We start from the raw sequence: 24,038 nt of genomic DNA on the forward strand, positions 1-24,038 counted from the left end.
TCGCCTGGAGAAGATCATCCATCACGGCCGCCTCGTTCCTCAGCGAGGAGACGAATGAGGCGCTGCTCGTCTGTCTGACCTCCGACCTCCAGGACGTGTGCGTCTGAACACGACAAAACACACAATCAGTGGTAAAGACAACAGCTGGAGTGGTTCTGAACGGTACCACCTGATCCATGGACGGGCTCAGAGAGAGCTTCTTTGTAAACATTGTGTCTTCTAGTAGTTGTGTCTCTGTGTTGTTGTTATTGTCACTTGTAGGTTTGTTGTCTCTGTGTGCTTATGTTGCATCTCTTTACAGATATTTTGTGTTTCATTGTCGTCACTTTGCATCTTGTTTTGGAATTTTTGCATAATTTGTAGTTGTTTTGTTGCTTTGTAGTTATTTTGCATCTGTTTTTGGAAACTTTGTGTTTCTTTTTAGTCATTTAGTGTCTTTGTAGAGTTTTTGTGTCTCATTGTTGTCACTTTGCATCTCTTTTTGGAAATTTTATGTTTCTTTTTTAGTAATTTTATGTTTATTTGTTGTCATTTTGTGTCTCTTTGTTGTTCTGCCACTTTGTAGTTATTTTGCATGTTTTTGGAAACTTTGTGTTTCTTCGTAGTCATTTTGTATCTTTGCAACTGTTTTGCGTTGCTCTACTTATTTGTAATTGTTTTGTGTGTCTTTGCAGTTGTTTGTTTCACTGTATTCACTTTGCATCTCTTTCTGGAAACTTTGTGTTTCTTTTTTGTAATTTTGTGTCTTTTTGTAGTTATTTTGTTTCTTTGTAGTTATTTCGTATCTCTTCATAAATGTTGTGTATCTTTGTAGACGTTCTGTTTTTGTTTGTAGTTGTTTGTGTGTCTATGTTGTTTTTGTCACTTTGGAGTTCTTTTGCATTTCTTCATAGAGAAATTTTGTGTGTTTGTTTGTAGTCATTTTGTGTCTTTGGAGCTGTTTTGCGTTACTCTTCTCACCTTGTGGCTCTTTTTGGACGTTTTGTGTGCATTTGTGGTCTTTTGTAACTCTTTGTAGTCGTTTTTTTCTCCGTATATATTTGAGGGTTTTTTTGTAGTTGTTGTGTTTCTTTGTCGTGTTGTGTCTACGTGTTGTTGTTGTTGTCACTTTGTAGGTTTGTTGTCTCTCTGCACTTATTTTGCATCTCTTTGCAGATATTTTGTGTTTCTTTGGAGTCATTTTGTGTCTTTGTCGACTTTTTGTGTTTCATTGTCGTCACTTTGCATCTCTTTTTGGAAATTTTGTGTGTATTTGCAACTATTTCGTGTCTCTTGGTAGTTATTTTGTTGCTTTGTAATTATTTTGCATCTCTTTTTGGAAACATGTTTCTTTTTAGTCATTTTGTGTCTGTTTTTAGTTGTTTTGTGTCTTTATCGAGACATTTTGAGTTTATTTGTAGTCATTTTGTGTCTCTTTGTAATATTTCGTCCCATCGGGATCATTTTGTTTCTTTTTTTAATCAGTATTTTTGCTTCTTTGTGATTATTTTGCACATATTTTCTGTTACTGCGTCTCTTTGCGGTGGTTTCGTGGAGCTTTTGTGTCTCTTTGGTCACTCTGTGTGTGTTTGTGCTGCCTGTGTTGGTCTGTTTGTCTTCCTAACCGGTGATGTGAACAGCACCATCAAACAGAGGAACAGGCCTCAGGGCTCCGGGCCTCAGTCATCCATTCCGAGTCCAATAACAGGTTTGATCCCCAGCAGACCTCGTCCGGCATGAAAACGTCCTTGAGAAAGACACTAATGCGTCTTCTTGCTGCCCGCTGCTGCCGGTTCTGACCTCCATCATGAAAGTCATACATGCTTAATATATTCAAAAATGCTGTTACCTAATTATACGTTCTGCATAATGAGGAGAAACGATGAAGAGGGGGGAGTGATGGAGGCCCAGGATCTGGACCGTTTCAGGAAAATGAATTCCTGCGTTCTGCTTGTTGACCAGATAATGGGTAATTGTTGAAGATGAGCGATCAGACGGGCAGCAGAGAGGTCCGGGTGTTAAGAGGCGCTGCCCTCTCTCCTCTGCTTGTCTCTGATGAAGGGTTCTCGTGCTGGAAATGTAATTCCTCCGTCCTCCAGGATGCTTTCCATTGTATCCGAGGCGCTCCCCCCCCTAACGACGCTGCAGCTCGGCAACCTCTTCCACTAGGTTCCTATGGTAACAAGTCGGAGTGAGTGCGTCTGGGAGATCGTCTGTGTTTGTGTGCGTTCATTACGGCAGCGTGGCTTATTTTTTACATAATGAATCAATTATTGAGGCTGGGGAGCTCATCTGAATAATCGCAGAGCAGGAGAAAAAAAAAAAGAGAAAAACTGCCTCCACACAACACGAGTGCACCGAGCATCCTCACACGGCGGCGCTTTGGGTTTTTCTTGGGAAAAAGGTGCAACAATTTGTGTGTGTGTGAGCGAGTGGAGGGTGTGTAATGGGACATCCAACTGACATCGTTTGCCTGCCAATCTGCACCCTGCTTGCCAAACCCAGCCTCCATAATTGCTTCACTGAGGCGACTCGTGGCAGCTCGACGGCGTCTCTATATTGAAACACCGGAGGGAAGAGCTGCAGCGCCCCCTGCTGGGCTCCCGTTACAGGCTCCACTGGAAATGCAGTCGACGGTGCAATAAGCTCCTACAAGAGGGTCGAACTATTTTGTCGAAAAACAGCAATCAGACACAAACTCTTATGCAAAATAATTTTATATGTTTACATGTCGTATAAAACACATTGTCGGGGCCTTTAAAGCCTCACTCGCACCTATTTACACATTTCCTGTCTTCTTATTTAATTCTGCATTAAAATGACATTTAGATTTTCTAAAATTACAAACATCTCAGAAACAAACAAACAAAAAAAATCATTTGCTGTTGACTAACATGCACATCCAGGGATCAAACTCAGGTTAATGCGCTGAAAGTTCACCGGATCGTGATCGGAGACACGTCGGCATCTGTTTTCTCTGTTTTTTAGGTTTTTAATTACAAGTCTATCATCTGTAATTAAGATGTGAGGAGGTTAATTAAGACTCATCCCTACCGCTGTGAGAACATCACTTGGATTTAAACCTGCTGTTTAAAGGACTAATTATTAATCCGGGGATAAACAAACGGGAGGCTTCGCCATAGAAACACAGACTCGGGTACAGGAAGGTGGTTTTTTTTATTTTTAATTTAATAGAAGCCTGTTCTTAATTCATACAGTTTTATTTATTTGTACAGTCATAATTATTATAAATTACCATCACATGAACCCAACTGTGTCTCCAATCCATTCAGAGGGTTTTTCTTTGAAGGCACAACTGCTCCACCATGTGGTCACTGATAAAACTGCACCCATTTACTTTACATTCTCAGGGCTTTTCTGATCCTGGTCTTTACTAAACTGTGAAAACAGAAGCTGGACGTCGATGGACCGACGACTTTAATGCAAGAATCCTCCAACATGTAAAGAACATCTTCAAACACCAAATTCACTTCATTGCAGATCTTAGTCAGTTTCTGTTTGTCCGGCAGCTGCGTTGAGTCGTACGGGATCTCGTAAACTCTTAAACGTGACAACAAATCATTCACCAAAGTCTGTAATCTTTGCTTCCAGCTGCTCGAGGCGGTTTGATTCTGAGTCAGTGATATCCGAGCGAGGCCGCTGCCTTCCACACACTCGACGGACACGTCAACACCCTCCAAACATCCGTCCAACTCCTCCTTGTGGAATTTTTCAATGTATCTGAGTGCGTACGAGTCGACCCAGATATCTTCTGCATCCTCTGGAGAGGCTTTACTCAGATCAGCTTTGCCCTTCGAAGGCACTGAAGCGTCTTTAAGTGTGTTCTGGCTGAACTTCGGTTTGACCACTGAGCTGCTGCAGCCCGAATGATTCTGTCCTCTGGCGCTGGTTTGTGAAATCCTGTCCGGTCGGGGGTGTTGCTGTGGCTGCTTAGCTGATATTTGCTCTGCAGGAGGCAGGTCCAGGCCCGATAAGGGAGATATAATCCCTGCATTGATTTCTGCCCCGATCACTTGTCTGGCTCTGGCCTTTGTTCCCTCTGTTCTATATTCTGTGGACATTTTGGGCCCGGACCGACCTCTCGGTTCTTCTCCGTCTGCATCCAAAAAGCTCCCTCCAGCCAAACTCCCATCAGAAAGTTTTCGCCTGGAGGAAGCGTTTGGAGTTTGTGCCTTTGAGTGCAGGCTTTGGACTTCACTGGCTTCACCTGTGCTCTGCAGCGACGTCGATAAGCTGCTCGAGCTCGCTGCTTCCCGCTTAGCTTTAGAACCGCTGCGGCTTACAGAGCCGACAGGCCTGTGATGAGATATTAGCCTCGGATTAAGAGGAGTCTCTGTTAGTTTGACGGCTGAGTTTGTGGATTTAAGCCGGCTGGCCCTGCGGATGAGGTCCTCTCTCAGGGCCTGGACGGCGCTGAAAGGACCCTCGATGGAGGCTTGACTCTGGACCAAAGGTTGGAACCGAAGCGACCTGTGAGTCGACTGCAGACTCTTAATCAGCGACGCCTGATCTCGGCCGAACACGGAGAGGTCGACCGTAGCGCTGGCGACGTACACAAACACCTGCAGCACAAGAGCACATCTGGATCAGGATCTAACGTCATCCATCCGTCCTCGTATCTCAAACACAGGAAGCTGCTTTAATCTGATGTTCACACTTACGTCTCTGCTGAAGGGAAACACAGTCAGGACGTATTCTTGGGGAAACTCGCTGTCCGTCATGATCTGCTGCTCCTTCCTCACCACACTCGCTGCATCTGCCAAGAGTTTGCACTGTTCTCTACGCAGGTCACCGATATAATGATGCCTCATGAATCCACAAAGCCGGGCTGCTGTTTCTTGTCACAGAGCGTGAGCAGAGCCCGGCTCCACTCGTTATCTACCAGTGTAACGCTGCTTTCATGTGACAGTACGTGAGCGTAAGGCCGTACAGTGTAGGACACACAAATCTACAAAATCTATGTCACATGTTTCTAACATTAGATTTTAAAAAAAGAACAAAAAATGTCAGAAAATTGCTTTAAATCTGTAAAACTGACTGTATTTTCTGGCTCTTTTTGAACAAAAGAACAACATGAATGCATTTTTGATGTATGAAAGTATAATTTATAAATATTAAAGCTGCCTCTTTATTTAAAAATGTGTTTTTCTTGTTTATTTTTTACCCTCGCTATGCAGAATGATGTAGAGTTTTAGTTTCACTTTCATCTCCAGAAGGGGTAAAAGTTTCTCCCTTTGTGACGCCATAACTGTTGTTTTCAAATAAATAATTCTTGTATTTGCATATATTCACTTTTAAAAAACTTCAGACACTGTTGTTCAGCCAAAGCACGGTATTTTGTCACGTTTATTAAAACATGTCTGGAGGGCGTCTTTAAATTTGTGTTGACAGTAAATTAAATGTCACTTCCTGTCACCGTCTTTGTTTGGAGGAAGCAAAAGTGGCACGACTTGGTTGATGTGAGCAACCTTTACGGCCCGGCGGTTCAGAAGGAAACTGATCAGATTTGATGTTTAATCAAATCTGGAAAGAGGATTGTGCTTTAAAACCAGATCAGACCACCAGACTGTTGGTTCAAAACTCTTCAGAAGGATTAAGATCCCAGCAGCAGGCCGGACTTCAGGAGCAAAATGTGATAAAAGTTATTAACAAAACATCGTGTGGTTTACTGGATGTACTCTTAATTATATTTTGCACTTCAGCGTAGTCGATAAAGTCGACCTTATAGCAGAGATGTCGAACTCTGGTCCTGGAGGGCCACAATCCTGCATGTTTTAGATGTGTCCCTCTTCCAACACACCTGATTCAAATGATGAGCTCATCATCAAGCTCTGCAGAAGCCTGATAACGATCCTGATCATGTGGATCAGGTGTGTTGGAAGAAGGGAAACATCTAAAACATGCAGGATTGTGGCCCTCCAGGACCAGGATTGGACACCCCTGCCTTATAGGCATCATCAGTATTATTATTTGGTTAACTATTGGGCTGCAGTTATTATTTTAATATAAACATTTAAATGCAGTTAGGCTGATTGGAAATCACTGATAGACTCAGTATTGTTGCAGTTTCCATTTTGGAGTCTGTATTTTCAATTTAGTGTTTGTTTCTGATTGTTCATAAGAGTTATGAGTCAACAAACCAATGCAGTTATTAAAAGGGGATTGAATTTAGAATAATTTTGCATTTAGGTGATATTTTACAAAGACGTTCTCACGTTTGCTGTGATTATTTTTCTGTAAATTAACTCCCCTGTAGTAGTAATGTGCAAAAAGGCACAAACTGGGGCTCATTTCTTAAAACTGTAATTTTTTGAATGGACTCTGGCGCGTTGACTAACATGCTACATGTTAGCATGTAGCCGGAGTTCGGCTACGAGCTGCTGTTTTACCTTCAGCTCTGTCAAAAGTGACGAAGGCCACTCCGTCCATGTCGGTGGGGTACTCCACCGCCTTCACGTCTCCTCCGTGGCTCCTTCGGCGGGTCTGGAAGTGGACGGTCAGCTTGTCCGCCATCCTGTGGAGGGGCAGCGCGGCGGGAACCCCGGACACCACCACCGTGCTGCGGTTCTCCCGGTTCTCCATCACGACTGGAACATGACGGTTAACGGCTCGGTCACTACGTTTGAACCCGCGTTGCTATAAACACACCCGCTGCTGGCCAACACTTATCTGCTGTAGTTTCACTTTCACTCCGCCTCGAAACTTTGCGCTGCAGTTGCACCACATGGCCGCTGGGTGTCGCTGTTTCTCCACGTCGGGCTCCCCTCATACAAAATGGCTCATTGCTGCAGCTGCACATGAGATCCGTGAAAGCCCAGCAGGCCCGAACCTCACGGCAACGTTCAGCAACGCGTTGCCTCATCTGTTGCTTATTTCAGGAAACGTCTTCAATTAGAGCTTCTAATTTGTCATCATGCTTTTAGCTTCAGGGGCGAAAAACCTCCGTCAACACGTGTGGTGCAAACATTTATTAGAGTCAAACCAAAAACCAAAAATAAAAATAAAAATAGCCACACCATACACAGAACACCTCTCATGATTCACACAGAAACATATGAGTGACGATTGCATTTTTCTTGTGCATATAAACATTTTAATTTAATATATAAAACAAAGTGGCCTGGTCGAGTGCAACAAACAGGTATTAGAGGGGGGGTAAATAAAAGAAAATCCAGGCTCTGTCCGATACCGATCTCCATCTCCATCATCACTTCAGTGCAAATGCAACATTCACTGTGTTGAACGGTGACTTCGGATAACTCAGGTAGCATATTTGTCATTCAGTGTTTCTAATTGTACGGGTGTCGATCAAAGGTGAACCAAACCAAACATGTGATATGATTTAAACACGATTATTATACGGTCTAATCTTCTAAAGTGGGCACAAAGAAAACATTCTAGAAACAAACAGGTCTATGCGCGTTTTTTTTTCCTGATGTGGCGCCGCGTCACACTCGCACGCCTGCTATTAGAACAGCCACAGTGGATCTCCAAGAAAAAAAGAAATAAAACAAAAGAACACTTCAGAACAGCAAACTCGGGTTTTTTTTTGTTTTTCAGTTGAGCTCAGCAGCCACATTTTACAAAGAAGTTTTGGTGCATCGGTTTCCACCCTGCACAGACCTGTTGGCCGGAACCAAAGAAGAAAAAAAAAGAAAAACAAAAGTGAACATTCATTCTTCAAACGCTTGATATTTGGACAGAGTCTGGGAGACAGTCCAGACTGAGGCAACAGAGGCAGGTGGTTGGATGTGCGCATGTTCATGTGGCGCTCCTTGTCGACGCACCGAGATCGTAGCAGCTATGAGCCGGCCCGGTCCCAGTCGCACAGCTCCCCTTTGTGTCTGGTGCTAGTTCGGAGTTTAAAGGTGCCCTGGGGGCCGGCGTGGTGGAGCGCGGCGCTCGGGGTGGCGTATCTGGAGGGGAGCATGGCGAAGATAGAGTATGATGAGGCCAAGTCTCCGCCGGGAGCGTCTCTGGTGGCGTCGCACAGCCGGGGCTGGTGGTCCGACAGCCGCCGGATCAGTCCGCCCCCTTTGCAGAGCTCTGCCAGGAGGCGGTGGGAGTCTGTACAGCTGATCCCCTCCGGAGGACGTGTCACTTCCAGCATCTGACTGCTCACTGCAGACACACAGACAGCACTGTGAGCAGCCCGGCCGGTAAATAAAACAACCGTCACGGGTGGAGGGAAGAATCAGACCTGCACCATCGGGAGGCTTCAACAAACTGCCGCCGTCAGCTGTTTAGAGCTCGGCGCTGGAAGGACGGTCAAAGCTATCGAATATATAAGCCGCGCTCGAATATTAGGTTTTCAAAAATGCACGATTGTCGGCCTTAATTTATCTGAAAAACAGGCTTCACACCAGCCCTCCTCCTCCCTCCTCCCTCCTCCCTCCTCCCGCCGCTATGATTGTCCTGATGGGATTGTTGACAAGAGCGCCTGAATAATGCAGAAAAATACCTCGGCGCGTGCAGAAATTACAGCGCGATATTCGGAATAATCAGCACATTTCTGTCGGCGCGATCCTGCCGGGGCTGCAGGTTCCACTGCCAGGTGTGGATTCTGCCCCGTCTGTGATTTATTCTGCTTACATTCACAAACACGCCGTTTTTCCACAGCGTCGGAGCGCAGCGGGCCGACACAATGAGGAGGCGACGCTACTTCACTTAATCTGCCAGGTAGGCTACAGAGCAGCTGGATCCATCACGTGGTGGATCTCAGCGTGAGGTTCTGTTTCTGATCTGAAGCCTGAAGCGACTGAATTAGATTAAAAAAAAAAAAAAAAGCACTTATAGCATTTACATTTTTCCTTTTTGTGTTGGAACGAGGTCAAACGTCAGTCAGAAGCTCTGAAACACGACTAACTTCACTAAGCCTCCCTCTGGACCTCCTATTACCTGCTTCACCTACACTGAGATCTGAAGACAGAGGCTTCCTGCTGGCCTTCCTCCCGTGACCGCTACGCCAAACCCCCAGTGGACCCTGAGGAGACAGAGGAAGGCGGGTAAGTTCATTAACGGAGGGCAGCAGGGACGAAGAAAAGAAAAGAAAACCGACTTGAAAAAATAACCTTGTCGGGAAATTTTTAATAAAAGAGCCACAATTTTCACTTTCAAGCTCAAAAAAAAAACTTTTCTTCATGATGGAAGATTTTAAAGTTCGACCTTTTGAACTCCGAAACTGGCTGAAAGACGTTTTATCATTGGGGAGAAAAAAAAAGAAGCCAGAAAGACATAATTTATTACAGATAAATCAGAGTGAATCGTTAGATTTTGGGCTTTGTGACTCATCGGTGGTGGGCTGGTCGGTCAGGAAATTAAACCAAATCTAAGCCTAGAATCGTGACACAAGAATCTCCTAAAAATACAACATTAGTTTTAACCACATTCAGGAAAAAAACTAAAACTTTGCGCTCCTCGGCACAACCGTTAGCCATCAGAGCTATCTAGAGCATGTAGAGCCATCATTGTTTTCAGTCTTACGCATGCTGAGTTCAGGGTTCGTCAGAAATAAGTGCAGTAAACGTTTTTAGTTCTTACTTGGTGTTTGGCCATCATGTGTGCAGTGTGGATCAGCGGAGGTCTGATGGAGGGTTTGTACTGCAGAGGTTGGCCCAGTAGAGAATAGTGCGCTTCACCTGGACGTCACAGCAAAAACACAGAAAAAAAAACGGTCACATTAACTCAAAGATCCAAAACTGAACATCTGTGCTTTAAGTCTAGAACACAAAAGGATGCTTTGGGTGCAGAGGAAGACTTTTAGAAAGCAAATTATAATCTCTCACAGATTCCCTCTACTAGTTGTTGCAAATTTGGGTGCACACTTAGGTTTAAAAAATTCAGTTTGTGAGGTAGTTTATTAGCTTCATAAGCTAGCCTTCGTTGTAGGGAGCCTGCTCGCTAATTTCCGTTATGCTAGCAGAGTTAGCTGGCTAATTTGAGGATGCTAAGACATTCATTCATACGTCATAATGCAGTTACTTAAAATATGAACTAAAACTGTGTCTGTACATGAAAATAAATTAATTATTTGACATTTGTTGGATGCGGTATGCTACATCTAATTTTAAAAGCGTGCTACAAGAAGGCTAGCAAGTCAGCTAGCTATATAGATATGTAACTCAACACTACAGTAACATATTAAAGCATATTTGTAGCACTGACTTTAAACAAAAACTCGTCACTAAACGTAGGATAACTACAATGATCAAGTTAGCCAAATAAGCTAGCTGAGGTTCGTTAGATGCACAATCTTGTATCATGTTTAAAAATAAATTTCAATGTGTCCAACAATGGTTGAATCTTAGATTATTTAACTTAATGCACACAGTTTAAATTAATTTACTAGTTGCCTCAGTAAACGCAGAATGTAGCAGGATTGTCAAATAAGCCAGCTAGCTTAGATAGCTACTGCTTATCCGATAGAAATTAGTCAGCTAGCTTTATAAATATTTAACTCAACACTGCAGTAACATATTTAAGCATATTTGTAGCACTGAGTTAAAAAAAACCTCTTCATTAAAGGAAGGATGACGACAATTATCAAGCTAGCCAAATACGCTAGCTGAGCTTCATTACATGCACCCCCTTGTACTGTGTTTTAAAAATAATTTAAATGTGTCCAACAACTGTCGAATCTTAGATTATTTAGCTTAACGTGCACAGTTTAGATTAATTTACTTAAAGTAATTACGTTACTAGAATGTAGCAGGATTGTCAAATTAGCCACCTAGCTTCGATAGCTACTGCTGATCCGATAGAAGCTAGGCAGCTAGCTAACTACCAGGAGGTTGCAAACTAACAGAAAACAAAGAAAGCTAATTTGCGGCAACCTGATAGTCGAGTTTATCTGTGTGCTTCAAAACCAGCTGGATCATGTGCTGCACATCATCCCCCGTTTCCTCCCACTTCCTCGTCTCTCTTGTCAAATAAAAGTCAATAAACCCAAAATACATCATGTACGAGGAACCTCAGAGCTCTAACTCACAGCCCTCTATCTGTCTGTGTGTGTCAGTGAGTAAACAGCGCCGTGAGTCTGACCTTGTCCACTGTGGCAGAAGGCTGTAGGGAGCTGTGGGTGGTGGTGCGGGTGGTGGGCCATGACAGGGATGGGCGAGATGCCTGACGGGAGGCCCTTGACGCTGGGCGGCTGGCCTGGCGAAGGAGTGAGTGCCGGAGACGAGGGCAGGCTGCTCTACACACAACACGCCGACGGTGCAGAGAGGAGACAGGAGGACCAACACAAACACTTTCATTCAGAAACAGCAACTCTGGCGACACAAAGTCATCGTGTTGTTGGAGCTGTTGCTTTAATGTACCGTTCCATCCACATTAGTCCCACTAATGTACCATTACACCCTAATGCCGAGGACTATTTTCTCCTCATTTTCAGGTTTCAGCGGCGCTCACTTCATTTGCGGAGCCTATTTAGGACGACATTTAACCTGCCTGAGCGGCGGCGGCGGCGGCTGCGTTTGGCTCAAGGCGACAATTCTCACGTCACAGTCAGACTCAGACAACCGAACCAAATTGGCTTTCAAATTGCTTTCTTGTGACCGTCTTAACTTTGTGACATGCGCGGCATTGTCCTGTGTGGCCAAACATCGGCTAAACAAACTCACAATTCAATTTGAAATTATTCGGGAAGTTGCTGCTGTCAAGTCGGAAACCTCTGGGCCGCCGAGCTAATTAAATGTTCTCTGCAAAGGTTTTTTCTTTTTCAAAAAAGGTGATAAATACAGAAAGTCGTCCAGAAAGCCATTAAGCGAGGCGGTTTGTCTTTGCCTGATGGATGCACCCGGGCAGCGTTTGTACCTGTGTGTTGTCTGGAAGCGGAGGCAGCTCGGCGGGCCGGCGGCTGCGCTGGTGATCCGGGCCCGAGTGTTTGTGGCCGGGCTGCTTCCTCTGGCAGGGGGAGGGGGCCCGGGGCTGCTGGCAGGGGGGCGCCGTCATTTGCAGCATCACCATGCCGCCGCCGGGGGCCGGGGGTAACAGCCCTGCACACACACAAATTAAAGAAGCACAACAACGAGGAGTCAAATCAGGTCGTTCAATTCATCACGTCGGCTCGTCGTCGGTGCGCCGCGCTAAATGTGTTTTTGCCCCAAAGCTCCTTTCCGGCACTTTTGTTCAGCGACACACCTCATCAGCGGAAACGGCGCTCTCACACAGCAATTAGGTCTTAAGTGCCTTCATTATAAGGGCACGCTGATAGTGGCAATAACAGAGTCCATTCTCTTCTCCCGCTCAATCCTCTGCCGGGATCCAATTAAATTATCCGTTTGTGGCACATGACCGTGCGGTTAATAAAAAGAAAAAACAATCCATCAAGACCGTCCCGCTCGCGAGCTCACAAACTAATTAATTTCTGTTTACGTTGAGCTCACGCGAGGCGGAAGTCGTACGCAAACTTCACACGCCGCTGTTGATTTATGAAACGCCGCCGCCTAACAGTAACAAGGACGACGGACGCTTGGGCTTAATCTGCAGATGATTCCTGGCCCCGGCCTAGCCAATTAAAAGTGTTTACTGGTCACGCTGCAGGTAAGGCCGTCCTCAGACCTTCATCTGACCTCATTACCGACGGGCTGGAGATGATGGCTCCCTCCATAGCGCTGCCGTAATAATCAGACATGAATAATAAAGGTCGTTAGCGAGGAGACTGCCCCACCTGGGCCTCTGGACGGAGAATCGGCGACACAACGGGCAGGAAATAACCGAGAAACGAAGGCTTGTTATTGGGGTTTTAGTCTATTTTAATGTTCTGTGTTTTTTAATGTCACCTCGGTCGTTTCATCCATCTGTTCCCCCGATTATAGCGACACGTCTGCTAATGTTAGCTTACTGCAGATATACGCATCAAGACGGATTGTTTACGTTGTGACGTATCGCAAAATCAGATTTTAAAGAGCCCACATGATGCTCATTTAACTTTTAGAATCTTTAATAAATGTCATTTTGGATGTCTTCTGGAATTATTTTTTCATGCTCAAAAACACGTTATTTTTTCTTGTACTTTAAACTGCTGCAGCAAATTCTGTCACTGTTTCTTTAAGGCCCCGCCCCCTCCTCCTGAAAAGCCCAGTCTGCTCTGATTGGTCGAATAAAATCTGATCGGACAAAAGTAATGCAACGTTGGTACATAAGTTAAGACGTCTGGGGATGCTAGCTGAGGTGACGCTAGTGAGGAAACCTTTACGCTAATGTGTGACGTGATGATGTCGATAAGTAACGGAGGACAAGGCGGGGCTTTAAACCAGGTGTTTCAGGAGCAGTCGTCGTCTTTTCAAAGCATATTTTTATTCATCTTTGCTTAAAAAAAAACAAAATCGAAGGATGACAATTATAAAAAACGTCAATTTTAGGATCGCTTGACTTTTTTTTTTAACCTTCTACCGAGTTCAACCACTTCAAAGCAAGTAATAAAAGCTAATTTGATTTGTTTTTGTTGTTGTTTCTGTTTTCTTAACTACCTTTATTGTAAACAGACCTACATGCAGGAGTAAAGCAGCGACATAACCCAGTGAAGGAAAGTCGAGCAGCATCACGTGGGCTCTTTAAAAGTTCTGCTTGTTGGCGAGCTGCTTAACAAGCTGCCCTCGAGCGCTCAACGCTACAACTTTACATCCACATCAACACTCACATCCTGTAAACATGAAACGTTACTACCCAACCATGACCACGTTAAATTAAACCGAGAATCATCATTTCAGAGTGGGGCAACTGGGAAATAAGATATATCCTCAATTAAACTGGAGGATACGCTCGACCACGTGACGATGCTGCGTCTCAATGCAGCGCCGCCTCCGCCGAGCGATGACATCGGTGATTTCTTACTTTAATAGTTTTCCACTGCAGCAAACACTCGCGGCGTTTCTGGCCGGGCTCGACGTCAGCGTAACGTTTGCAGCGGTCGACCTAATCACCGTTTAATCTCCGTCCGGCTCCGGGTGGAAGAGGCGCATGTGCAAATCACTTTCACTTATCCGAACTCCGGGGACCCGTCATCGGCGCGCCTCGCTCTTTTTCATTTTGAAAATCCGGAGTGTAAATCTAATCACGCGTCCGACGCACATACATCGGCAAAGTAAACCCAGAGAAGATTATTTCATTATGAAGTGCGGGTCGTGGCTGCGGAGGAATCCGTTCTGCAGATATTGACACTGAGAGATGGGGAAAATAAAGGATGTGGGAGCGCCGTGGCAGTGACGGGGAATCTCCAGGGTGGCTAATGTCAGAAAAAGTGAATATTCGCACTCAGGCGCGTGATCCTACTGCAGATGTTTGAAGCTGGACCTCTGTCTGGTCTGTGGTGAGCTGAGCGTACCTGCATACTGCTGGCCCGGGTGCTGCTGGGAGATGCAGGGCGACGAGGTCTGAGGAAACTGGAGCTGCTCCATCATGGGGGCGGGCAGGAAACTCACTGTTGAACTGGGATTGAAGACGAAAGGTTGTGGTTAGAAAATTCAAGACTTTTGAGGGGTTCAGTGACGTTTTTATTTCATATTTTTGTCGCTTTCCTTGCAGCAATTATTCGTCTAACAATCTAACGTGTTGAAGCTCCAACAGCAGTGATTTCTAACGTCATTAATTAATTCCTACACGTGCCACGAACACCTGACGAGATGAAGCCACCTCAGAGAAATCTTCCTCCACAGATCTGGAGGTGTAATCTTAGCGCTGCAGTCGGGGTATTAAATCTGAAGTCTAACTTTAAGTCCATCTGGAAAGTAGGCGCTGTGCTCCGTAAGCACCCCGCCTGCGGGGACTCGTCTCCAGCTGGTGGAGGAAGCAGGCTGCAGGTGGACAGTCGGCCCTCGTGGGAGACGCCTGAGCCCATCCAGCGCTGCCGCATAAATCATCTCGGCGCTGACTGCCCTACTAAAGCAGCCTCATTTTACAGCTGGGACAATGAGAACGTGACCTCTCCTCGCTAGCGAGCGTCTTTGCATTGTTCTCGTGCCGGTGACGACCGCGGCCGCCTTCCCGTCCCGTGTTTGTTACGTGTACGCGGTCCCAGTAGTGCTCCGCTCACCAGTATCCAGATTGATTGGGTCCGCGGAGGTAGAAACTAATTACATGTTTTGCTTTCTGTGAACTCGTTCTATCAATCAGCTATAATGAGAGGCGCTGCACACTTCTCCCGGTAATGGAGGGAAACGGCCGGAGCTGTTTGAGGCGGCGTCAGACTCGACATTCATCAGCTATACGCGGACCCGGTTCACCAAAAGCATCGTGGTAATAACTCCATTTTTTTCCCCCCACGGTGAGCAAAGATGACCTTGTCTCAGAGGTGCTTTGGGGATTCACTCATCAGGCCTATAAATAAGAGGCACCTTCAGGAGAGAGAAACACCAGCAAGTACCTGCAAATCGGTTTCTGGGACAAAGTACAGCTCAGGCCGGGCTAATTATTTCATCCAAACCTGATTAAAGCCACTTCTGCTATTACAAACTGTCATTAGGAGAGCAGGAACATAAATCAGCGGGAGTTTATTACCAGTGTAAACACGAGCTAATTCTGGAGCAAAACAATGCACCGGGAAACACAATTAACATTTCAGGACTTCTGACTAATCGATTACAAAAAAAAAATGGATCAATGCAAACGGGGTTATTAAAAATACAGAAATAAAACGTGACTTGAACGTGATTACGCTCGTTCATCAACGTATTGATACGCGTGGAAAGTTCAGAAACGAACAACCTCAGAACTACCGGCGGGTCTGAACGGTTAGTGATCGGAGAAAATAATTAAATCGTTTATCAGAGGAAGAAATTGTCAGATTCTTTTAAACTTTCTGTCCTTTAACGGTGCGATGTGCTGCGAAATCTGAGCTTAAAATCATTACACGTTAGCAAAAAGTTTCTGTAAAACTGGTGACGACAAATTCAGGAAACTCGGCTGAACTACAGCATGTGTTTACGCAAACAAACAAACGTTGGTGAAGCGTCTGTCTGGGGGTGACGGGCAGGAAAACAAATTTATAGACGATGTAGAAGGTAAAGTGTAGCGTCACCTTTTCCCCTCATTTTAATCCAGATTAGTTTTTCGATGCCTCCTCGGTCTTAACGGCATCCTTCAGCTCGTAAACCGATCACTGCTGTTGGGTTTCTGTACGCAGCCTGATTATTTACACGAACATCAGTAAATCAAAACCTCCTGCAGCATTTACAAGCAATAAAAAAAAAAAAAAAAAAGGAGTCTTGTGTGACTTCCAACCTCAGAACTCCAGCATGGGACAGGCTATAATTACCACAAGATGAGACCAGATAGAGCTTCATTAATCCCAAAGTTTGCTCTCCCTGTACAAGAACGTCACTTCTTAGACCAACGCTCAACACATGACTCGCAAAAATAAAAGGTCAGAATCGGATGCCTGAGCAGAAACAAATCAGGTTTTCTCTTCTGTCAGACAAAGAGCATTATTCAGGCTGCTCCACCTAAAAACCCTCCAGACTCCTGCTGCCCGACCGCCTCCTTTCTCTCTTTTTTCTCATCTGAATACAGTCGTTCTTGTCACGTCAAGCCCGGTTTGATATACTGTGCTTCTACGAGGATGATATATCCTCTTCCAGGGTTGGAACGGGCCTGATACAGGAGAGGCTTGTGTTGCCTTCATGGACTGAAATCTTTGCAGTTTTGTGATCTGAGCGTGTGATGGACGTCTTGGGTAAACGAAACCCCGTTTATTTAAAGCCGGCTAATAAACTAAAGTGCTGTTTTTATCGTTCTGCTGCAGGCCTCAGTGGATAAATCCCCACTGATCCACCGGATATCGCCCCCTGTACCGTGACTTTTTTAAAACTGAGGATCACGGGGACCGTCCCGGCCGTGGACTCGTACCTCATGGTGGTGTGCTGGTTCGGGGGGATCAGGCTGTAGCAGGGCTGCATGCCAGCAACAGCCACTGCTCCCTGTCCTGGCTGGCAGGACACAAACACTGGCTGCTGGTACGTCTGCTGAGGGACTGAAACCTGCTGCAGAAGAAAGAAAGAAAACAGGATTGGAACGGGGAAGTCAAGCAATAAAACAAAGCAAACAGAAACAATGCTTCTTCTCTGACAGCAGCAGCAGCCGTGTGTCTATTTAACTGTCAAGCTGATTTGAAAGCGAAGTTTTGAAATGCTGCAAAAAGGAAGAAATGTGAGTTTGGCTCGTTTCCATTAACTGCCTCGGCCTGAATAAGCTCGAGTCGCTAGAAAGTGGCGGTTCAGGCTACGTTATATATGGCTGTGACGCAAAACCAGTTGTTTGCTAGCAGCTTAAAAACCGACATGAAGAAAAAATAATTAATGTAGGAGAGAAAAATGGAGAGAAGTCGACGTTAAGACAATAAAAGAAGTGGAAAACGGCTCTTTTTCCAGAAATTCAAAAACACTAATATTTTGAAATGTGCAGAAAATACATTACATAAGCACGGTTATACTTGCTAGAGTCGGAAGTAAGCTAGGTAGCCGGACATGCTAACATTTCTAGCCGGTAGTTCACGCTATTATTACAACTCTAACAAGGAAAAAGCTAAGTCTGCTATTTAGCACTTAAGTAACTCTGTTCAGGCTGCTAGCTAACATACTTGCTAATATTTTAAAGATGTACATTTCCATGTTGTTTGTTAATTACTTTGGCTAGCATTGCTAAACTGCAAGCTAACAAAGGTGAGGACAGGATGGCTAATGTTAGCGCAAACTCAGATAAAGTAGCTGCACTTTGTGGGGAGATATTACAGTTTATATGCGAACATTTCTGGCTTTCTTTACAGCCGGTAGTTCACTCAAGTCTAACAAGGAAAAAGTTAAGTCTGCTATTTAGCAGTAAAGTAACTCTGTTAAGGCTGCTAGCTAACATACTTGCTGATATTTTAATGACGTATATTTTCATGTTGTTTGTTAATTACTTTGGCTAGCGTTGCTAGACTGCAAGCTAACAAAGGTGAGGACAGGATGGCTAATGTTAGCGCAAACTCAGATAAAGTGGCTGCACTTTGTGGGGAGATATTACCGTTAATATGCACACGAGTGCTAAAAAAACAACAAAGTAACACTATTAAGGCTGCTAGCTAACATACATGCCAATATTTTAACTACGTACATGTTATTTGGGTTATGAGTTTGGCTAGCGTTGCTAAACTGCAAGCTAACAAAGGTGATGCCAGGACAGCTAATGTTAGCTTAAACTCAGACAAAGTAGCTGCAGTTTGTGGGGAGATATTACAGTTAATATGCTAACATGAGTGCTAAAAAACACAAAACAAAGACTAACTAACTAACTAACTACCCACCCCACCAAGTAATGGGCTTTAGAAGTAATGCACAAGCCATGTTTTTATGTAATAGTCAAGTGAATTTGAAGCTAACATTTGAATATTTTGTGAAAACAAATGAGGAAGCAAAGACAATCAGAGAAATTAAAATTACCCCGTCGCTACATCAGAGAAAAGGTGTTTCTATCTCCCATTGGGTACATTAACTGTTTTCAAAAGGTCAGACACCAACTTTAACAAGCGTAATGTTTATTTATTTTAAAATTAGGGATATTTTTTTGAAATTTTGTCACCATCACTGACTTTTTTGTCCCCAATGCAATACTTTAAAATATGAATACAAATATGTTCAGAAACATGGCTACCGACTGTACTATCAATGTTTTTTAATCTTCTTATTTAAAACCATTTCAGGCTTGGTTTTGTATTTTCCTAAATGTTAACGACAAACAACTGAAAAGTCAACACTTGCTGTGTTTTTAATCAACATCAAGCTCTTATTTTTGAAGCAGCTCTCGTCTCTTTTCGAGCCTCGATGTGAATAAAGAGTCGCAAACAGCCTCGTCGGAGAACAATGGTCGGCCCGTGCTGTTGGTGGAAGCTCTCTTTCATTTCGACGCTGCTAATATGAACCTATCTGACGCTCACAGAGGCGTCCCGTCATCACAGTACCTGATAAGACTGCATTGGAGGGTACTGGACCATCATGCCTTGCATCTGGTTGCCCATATTGCTTTGCTGGTTGCCAGTGAGAGCGAGGTTGGGTGTTGGCTGCACGCCCACTACGGTCTGGTAGCTGGGCGCTGGGTTTGGCATCACGGCTTGGTGCACTGGGGCAAAATGAGAAAAGGCACAACGCTGTGACCGAATGAAAAGAGACTCCAGATAGGAACACAGTGACAATAATAACCCCTGAAAACGGCACATTTAATATTCATGATTCCTGCACGGCATAGCGGGGGAGGAAAGAAAAAAACAAAAAACGGCACGGCCATCAAGATTTTACAAGAAAATCGTCCAACACTTTATTGATTTGAAAGCGATATTTGCTTGTTAAAACAATCACAACAAAGAAGCTCCGTCAGGCTGAGAACAATGGGAGTCGGAGGAGTTGAGCTGTTACAGCTAAGCAGGTCTGAGGCACTTGGAATAAATGAGAAAGTCAATATATCTGATTTAGCCTGCGGTGGCCCGAACCTGAAACCTGAGCGGTCGAGCCACTCCTCTACCAGGGAGGGAGGCGGGAGGACAGGGGGGAAATAAAACAAAAAACAAAAAACTTCAACGAGACATCTCATTCCTACAGTACTGATTAAAAACCCATTTAGAGGAGGCCAGAGGAGAACGACAGAAAAGACGAAGCAATGTCACTCGACCATTTTCCAAACGGCCTAAAATGGCGGCTGCTGTTCCTGACCGGAGGCTGGGGGTAAATCAGACACTTAAATGTCAAGGTGACAAAAAGAGACATTTGAAAATACTGTCCCTCGTGACACACACACACACACACACTCGCACACACACACACACAGCAATCCAAGTGACAAAGGAGAGGACGTCCTTTTGTGAAGGTGTCTTTACAGTCTGCCGCCCTGGGAGAAAAGTACAACTAGACAATGAAAGAGCTCGGCGAGGAGCGGAGCAGCGAGGACTATTTTTATCCACCCTCGCCTCCACCTTCACTTACAAACCAAGCATGAAATGACCATGATATCAAACGCACCCTATTTTATTCCCCTTCCAGCCAGCCAGCAGCGCACGAGGGAAGAGTTTGACTTGGATAATGACCGGCTGTCCTGATGTTGTGAGAGCGGGGCTCGCCGCCGTCCTGACAGGATCAGAGCCGTCGCTTTGAGTCCTGCATCCAGATTTACAGTCGTCCTCCTTGTCACGATGATTACCGACTTTAAAAGCGGCGTCCTGCGGGCGAGACGCGAGGGGCTGGAAAAGAGACCGGTTCACTGTGAGATTCATAGAGGCCTCTCAGACAGCGTCCCGGCCCCGCATCCCGCCTCTCAGGCTCCGGACGCCTCCTCGGGTGGAGCGGAGGGATCGGACGTTGTGTTGGTGCTCAGCTGGAATCTACAGACCAGAGAGCACCGACAGGTAGAATGTACTGATCGAGGTATCGAGACCTGAGAGAGTCCGTCCAGATGTTTTTGCCGTTTATTGGACAAAACACAAAACAAAACCCAACTATGAGATTAAACGGAGCTTTCCTGACTTTACTTGAGCTGTACTTTCCTTTTAACTGCGGCTTTAAATTCCTTTTTTAACCTCACAGAAACATCTGTGCGGGCTAAAACGTACACTACAAGAACTTATTACTTGCGTCATTCAACCCGTAGCTGATCCTCCAGGTCCAGGGTTTCAGGCCTTGTGGTTTGTTGTGTGCATCAAAATGGTTTAAACATCTACAACCCATTTTTTCCACCTCACTGTGATTAAACACATTCAGAGCGACGTTTTCTCTCCAGCGCTGACATTTGAGGAGGAAGTGGAGATCACAAAACGGTTTTGTCTTGAGAAACGAAGCGATCGCTGGGTTCTGTCAAAGCCAGGTTCGCTCCTGTTTAATAACCAGTAAAGAGGAAACCACGGAAACCCTTCAGTCGCCTCACATACGGTACGAGACGCTCTCTCAGAATGACCGTGACAGGAGCCGAGGCCCCGTGGTGGCGGTGGCTGCCTGACGCAAGTGAGTGGAAACGCTGACAGGTTCCCTCGGCGGACACCGACTGGGCCGTGAGAGAATTTCCATTGATAACTTATTTATCATGTGCGCAACCCCGCGGCGCTTTATCTTCACCTTTAGACGCTCGCATGTGTGTGTTTCTTTAATTAATGCAAAAAACAGAAGGGAAACGAGGCGCCCGAGTCATTTTTTTTTTTCCTTCCCCCCGTTTCCCTGAGAAATAATTGCTGTCCTTTGCCTTTGTAGGTCAGCTTCATTTGTCCGCTGTCTATTCCCCAGTTCCCCAGCAGGGAAGCCACATTTGCAGCCTACAGATGACAGAATAGTGCCGCAGCCACTTACAGAGACGTGTGTGTGTGTGTGTGTGTGTGTGCAATTGTACAACTGTGGCGACGTTACATCCAGTTAAGTAACTGCCTGCCTGCATGAGTGTGTGTGTGTGTGTGAGCAGGAGCTAACAACCTCAACTCCTGTGGTGAAGGAAAAAAAAAACAAAAACAGAATAATCTAGTGGATGACTCCCGGGGAGACATCTGAACTCGTAAAAAACAAAACAAACAGGCAGGAAAGGAAAGGGAGGAATATTTGTCCTTCGCCGGACTGCGGCGGGCGTCGCTCCCTCGCGAAGAAACAAACAACAAAAATGCTATCTGAGGGCTCAAAGGGGGAAGTTAACAAAGTCTACGGAGGACGACTCACAATGAAGCAGCTCTGAAAGGGGAACCGTGGATCTAATTCATTAAAACGTTCTTTGATTTGTCTTCAGATCCACTGTGCAGCTACTTCAAAGCTTTGTTTGAATCATTTGTGGTTTAACGGAGGAAAGTGGAGAAGAGAAAAGGAAGGTGCTGCTGTTTGGCGTCCAGGTGTGCACCTCTGGACGGTTCTAATGACAATCAAGGCGACTGATTGTGTGGCTGCTGAGAGAGACATCGCAATAAAAATTACTTTTCTCATTTGGAAATACTGGCCGTGTTTGTACCTTGTTGCTGGGGCAGGTTTTGGCTCTGAGGGCAGTTATAGGGCAGCGCGTTGACGTGCGGTCGGTAGTGCTGCTGCTGCTGCTGCTGCTGCTGCTGCTGCTGCTGCTGCTGCTGGCTGGAGCAGTGTGGGTGATGAGCTGAAGAGCAGTAACACGTGGACATCTGCGAGAAACACATAACAGGGATTCAAGGACTGCACGATGCATCACGGCCCCATTTGAATCCACTTCACAGCCAGAGCAGCATTGAAGGATTAGTCATGAAGCTGCTTTTCACTGCAGGAGTGACTCACGATGACAAATCACCACATTTTCAAACCGCTGATTTTCAGATGTGCGGCTCAAACGTCTACCTGTTGGACAGGCTGCTGGATGTAGGTGTGCTGCTGCAGGAGCGGCTGGTTCAGGGTGGCTCCGGGAAAAGCAGCGGGGCCCGGGGTGGAGCTGGGGTACGCGTGGCCGGGGCCCTGGGTCGGGAGCGGGACGGGCTGACCCTGCAGCACCCCGGGGTGTCCTCCCGACGGCCCGGCCACCACGTAGCTGGCGACCTGCTGCGGAGGAGCTCCCTGCAGCACCACCTGGGAGGGGTGGTGGTGGTGGTGGTGGTACACGGAGGGGTAGTGGCGGCCATCTGGAGCCGAAGCCCCGCTGTCATTGGGCGGCTGCTGCGCCAGAGTCATGTGACTGAACTGGGCGTTGAGGGCGTCAGGCTGCGGAGGCAATTACATTTTTTAACAAGCGGTGAATTAAACGCGACACCAGACTTCACCGCATACATATAAATGTACAGCACAGGGGCGGCGACGATCAGAACCCGGGTCACAGTAGTTAACTCATTAACTCTGCTCAGAATACGGATCAATACAGATCCACCACCGGGGACAGTTTCCAAGCTAAGCGCTAAATCAAAGACATTTGTTAAATTGACTTTCACTTGAAAGGTTTAAACAAATGCGGAGAGCTCATATCTGACCCAGGTCTACGGAGACCCGTCCAGCCTAAAGCGGACGATTCATCCGCTACCAGCAGCGCACACCAGTCCGGGTCACTTCTGACATGTTGTTGGAAAAGTGGTGTTTTTAGTCATGGATTATTCAGCGCTAACATCTGGTGATGAATTAAATATTAATGGAACTTTCCACAGGCATAATTAGTCGCAGAGGCATGTCTTTCACTAAAACCAGGTCAGAAATGAGGTTAAGTGAATGCATGATCTACATATGTGGGTAATGGCTCCTCCTGGATTCAGACACACCTTCCTATAAGGAAAACGCTCACAGAACGGTGAGCTGTGGTCCTAACGAGGTGTGTTCTGGAGTTCTGAAAGGTGAGATGTTGCCTCGTTAGGAGAAGCCAAAAACAGGAAGTGAACGACACGCTGCGTGCCGCCACGTTCAAAGAAACTAAAAGAATATGTGCAGCAAATAATACAGGAACACTTTAAATATACATTACTGGTATTAATTTGTTAAGGAGCTTATTAACGAGGCACTCAGATGCAGTACGGAGGGTCGAAGCAGAGCCCACAGCATTTCTTTAGACATAAACTGAGCTGAATTCTTTGACTTTCTGGACATTTGTGTCAGAGTTTAATTAACTAATCTAACTACTGAGAGAAAAGCCTATAAATAAACTCTTAATGAGCCAGATCTGACAGGAGATGGAGCAAAGGGGGGAGGAGGGGAGGAATAATAAAATGGAAGAAAGAAGTTCTGTACCACAGTGTACTGTTGGTTAGGACAGACGGGCAGGAACTGAGAAGGAGGAAGAGGAGGAGGAAGAGGATAGGAGACCGTTGGGTTGTGGACAGGCTCGGAGGACGGCTGGAGAGGAGGACAGATCGGCTGGGGAGGGAAGGCAAGAAGAGACGGACAGAGGGACAGGAGATGAGATCGGACGAAGTGGATGCTAGTAGAACGGTGGGAGCTCCACTGAGCCCTTCCCTCTTTGCTAGCTTCGCTTGTCAAGCTTCAAATTCTCACACAGTTCACAGCAACAATGGGCCGATTTTACAGCTAAAATTCATGTTGTAGGAATTTATTGCAACAAGTTCTGGATTTAGCTTCTCTTTTCTAGATTGTATTAGTTAGCTAACAAGC

The 24,038-nt window shown here is 45.6% G+C and overlaps 2 protein-coding genes across 11 annotated transcripts in view; both read right to left on the reverse strand.

Moving 5' to 3' along the window:
- Nucleotides 1-2,678: 2,678 nt before the first annotated feature.
- Nucleotides 2,679-6,768, reverse strand: LOC103367746 (uncharacterized). Its single transcript, XM_008295862.1, has 3 exons — nucleotides 6,390-6,768; nucleotides 4,662-4,756; nucleotides 2,679-4,562 (listed from the first exon to the last, which is right to left on the reverse strand). The coding sequence occupies exons 1-3, from the start codon at nucleotides 6,580-6,582 to the stop codon at nucleotides 3,339-3,341; spliced, it is 1,512 nt and encodes a 503-aa protein (XP_008294084.1). The 5' UTR covers nucleotides 6,583-6,768; the 3' UTR covers nucleotides 2,679-3,338.
- Nucleotides 6,769-6,953: 185 nt separating this feature from the next.
- r3hdm1 (R3H domain containing 1) overlaps nucleotides 6,954-24,038 on the reverse strand; it is a 61,183-nt gene continuing 44,098 nt past the window's right edge. For 4 of the 10 annotated variants that reach the window (XM_008295866.1, XM_008295868.1, XM_008295865.1 and 1 more), the window contains 11 exons: nucleotides 23,658-23,783; nucleotides 22,293-22,649; nucleotides 21,940-22,102; nucleotides 18,935-19,092; nucleotides 16,846-16,979; nucleotides 14,327-14,430; nucleotides 11,815-11,996; nucleotides 11,041-11,194; nucleotides 9,541-9,638; nucleotides 8,899-8,983; nucleotides 6,954-8,121 (listed from right to left, as the gene is read on the reverse strand). In XM_008295866.1, coding sequence (XP_008294088.1) covers nucleotides 7,802-8,121; nucleotides 8,899-8,983; nucleotides 9,541-9,638; nucleotides 11,041-11,194; nucleotides 11,815-11,996; nucleotides 14,327-14,430; nucleotides 16,846-16,979; nucleotides 18,935-19,092; nucleotides 21,940-22,102; nucleotides 22,293-22,649; nucleotides 23,658-23,783 — 1,881 coding nt within the window. In that variant the 3' untranslated portion in view covers nucleotides 6,954-7,801. Of the gene's footprint in view, nucleotides 8,122-8,898; nucleotides 8,984-9,540; nucleotides 9,639-11,040; nucleotides 11,195-11,814; nucleotides 11,997-14,326; nucleotides 14,431-16,845; nucleotides 16,980-18,934; nucleotides 19,093-21,939; nucleotides 22,103-22,292; nucleotides 22,650-23,657; nucleotides 23,784-24,038 lie in introns of those variants that run through there. The other 6 variants (XM_008295867.1, XM_008295871.1, XM_008295870.1 and 3 more) reach the window with 6 other exon arrangements.

The sequence above is a fragment of the Stegastes partitus genome, unplaced genomic scaffold (assembly GCF_000690725.1).
Source record: "Stegastes partitus isolate 25-593 unplaced genomic scaffold, Stegastes_partitus-1.0.2 Scaffold1081, whole genome shotgun sequence".
NCBI classification, from domain to species: Eukaryota; Metazoa; Chordata; class Actinopteri; family Pomacentridae; genus Stegastes; species Stegastes partitus.

What these genes read in the sequence shown, in the direction of transcription:
- LOC103367746 (XM_008295862.1), bottom strand. Translation starts at nt 6,582, where the DNA reads ATGGAGAACCGGGAGAACCGCAGCACGGTGGTGGTGTCCGGGGTTCCC. An exon ending in CACTTTTGACAGAGCTGAAG is followed by an intron (nt 4,757 to 6,389) that starts GTAAAACAGCAG and finishes AACTCTTGGCAG; the next exon opens with ATGCAGCGAGTGTGGTGAGG. An exon ending in TGTTTCCCTTCAGCAGAGAC is followed by an intron (nt 4,563 to 4,661) that starts GTAAGTGTGAAC and finishes CTTGTGCTGCAG; the next exon opens with GTGTTTGTGTACGTCGCCAG.